Genomic DNA, 1,066 nt, shown 5'->3' on the forward strand with positions numbered 1-1,066 from the left:
AATGGCTGCTGTGAAAAAAAGTCTATGATTTTTTCTCATATCATCGATGTTGACAGATATAATTAATTAATCACATTAGTGTGATTAAGTGGGTGGTCTCCTAAGTGCCCAACACTGACCTTGTTGGCCTGATCGGCATGGTGAGTTATTGTCCTCCTCTCCTCATCCCACCGAGCATTCGTCTCCTGCAGCTGCTTCTCCATCGCCTGCTGCAGACGAAGACCCTCCTCCTTTGAGTCACATACAGATGTCTGCAGCTCCGCAATTAACTATAGGTGAGAAAAAAATGTATGTTTCATGTTAATTGATTGATCCCCATGGGTGTTCAGGATTTAAGGTCACTTGGTTGGTATACTGACACATGGCCTATCTCCTGTATATAAGTTATGTGTACTTTTCTATGCTTATGTTTGAAACAAGCGACTCAATAAAACAATCAACCTGTTGGCAGATGCAAAATGCTAAACCCGTTCACGACACAAAATGCAGATTTGCTTCATTTCACAGATCTCACAAAATTACTTGCGTCAGACGGAAAATGCATTTCACATTTGTCATGGACTTCGATGACAGTAACAATCACCTTGAAACTCTGCTTTTCCCAGAGTCTCGTGACTTGTGTCTTTTTTGAGGAGAGAGAGAGAGAGGGGGAGGTAAAAAAAAATAGACAGGAAGGAAAAAACAACTTCCTTTTTGAAGAGCAGAGTGACTTTGTGTTGGTGAACTTGCGGTGCACACCAAGATGAAAAGGAACTGCCTCGGCTTTGAAATCCTCCAGTCAAAATTAACATTCTATTTAAGCCACTGTCAAGGAAAGGCAGAGGAAAGATGAGAGAGAGTAAAAGAGAGGGAAAGCAAGGGAGAGAGGGAGAAAGAGACATAGGTGGGGGTGTGGTGTGGTTTGGGGGGGGCAGTGCTGCTGCTAGCTTTGGGCTAGACAGATAATTGTTTACCATGTTCAAACTCTGGAGGACTAGCCCTGCTGGAATCTGCACATTGTGTGGGAGTATGGGAGTTAGAGTGGTGCGGATCGACCACGGATAGAGAGACACAGAGAGAGACAGGG

The 1,066-nt window shown here is 43.9% G+C and overlaps 1 protein-coding gene across 1 annotated transcript in view; it reads right to left on the bottom strand.

The window, feature by feature from the left end:
- Positions 1-1,066, bottom strand: part of cep112 (centrosomal protein 112) — a 100,495-nt gene that overhangs the window by 23,015 nt on the left and 76,414 nt on the right. The window contains exon 23 of the mRNA XM_035654347.1: positions 120-269. Coding sequence (XP_035510240.1) covers positions 120-269 — 150 coding nt within the window. The remainder of the gene's footprint in view (positions 1-119; positions 270-1,066) is intronic.

The sequence above is a fragment of the Morone saxatilis genome, unplaced genomic scaffold (assembly GCF_004916995.1).
Source record: "Morone saxatilis isolate NCDOM2014 unplaced genomic scaffold, NCSU_SB_2.0 Contig14, whole genome shotgun sequence".
NCBI classification, from domain to species: Eukaryota; Metazoa; Chordata; class Actinopteri; family Moronidae; genus Morone; species Morone saxatilis.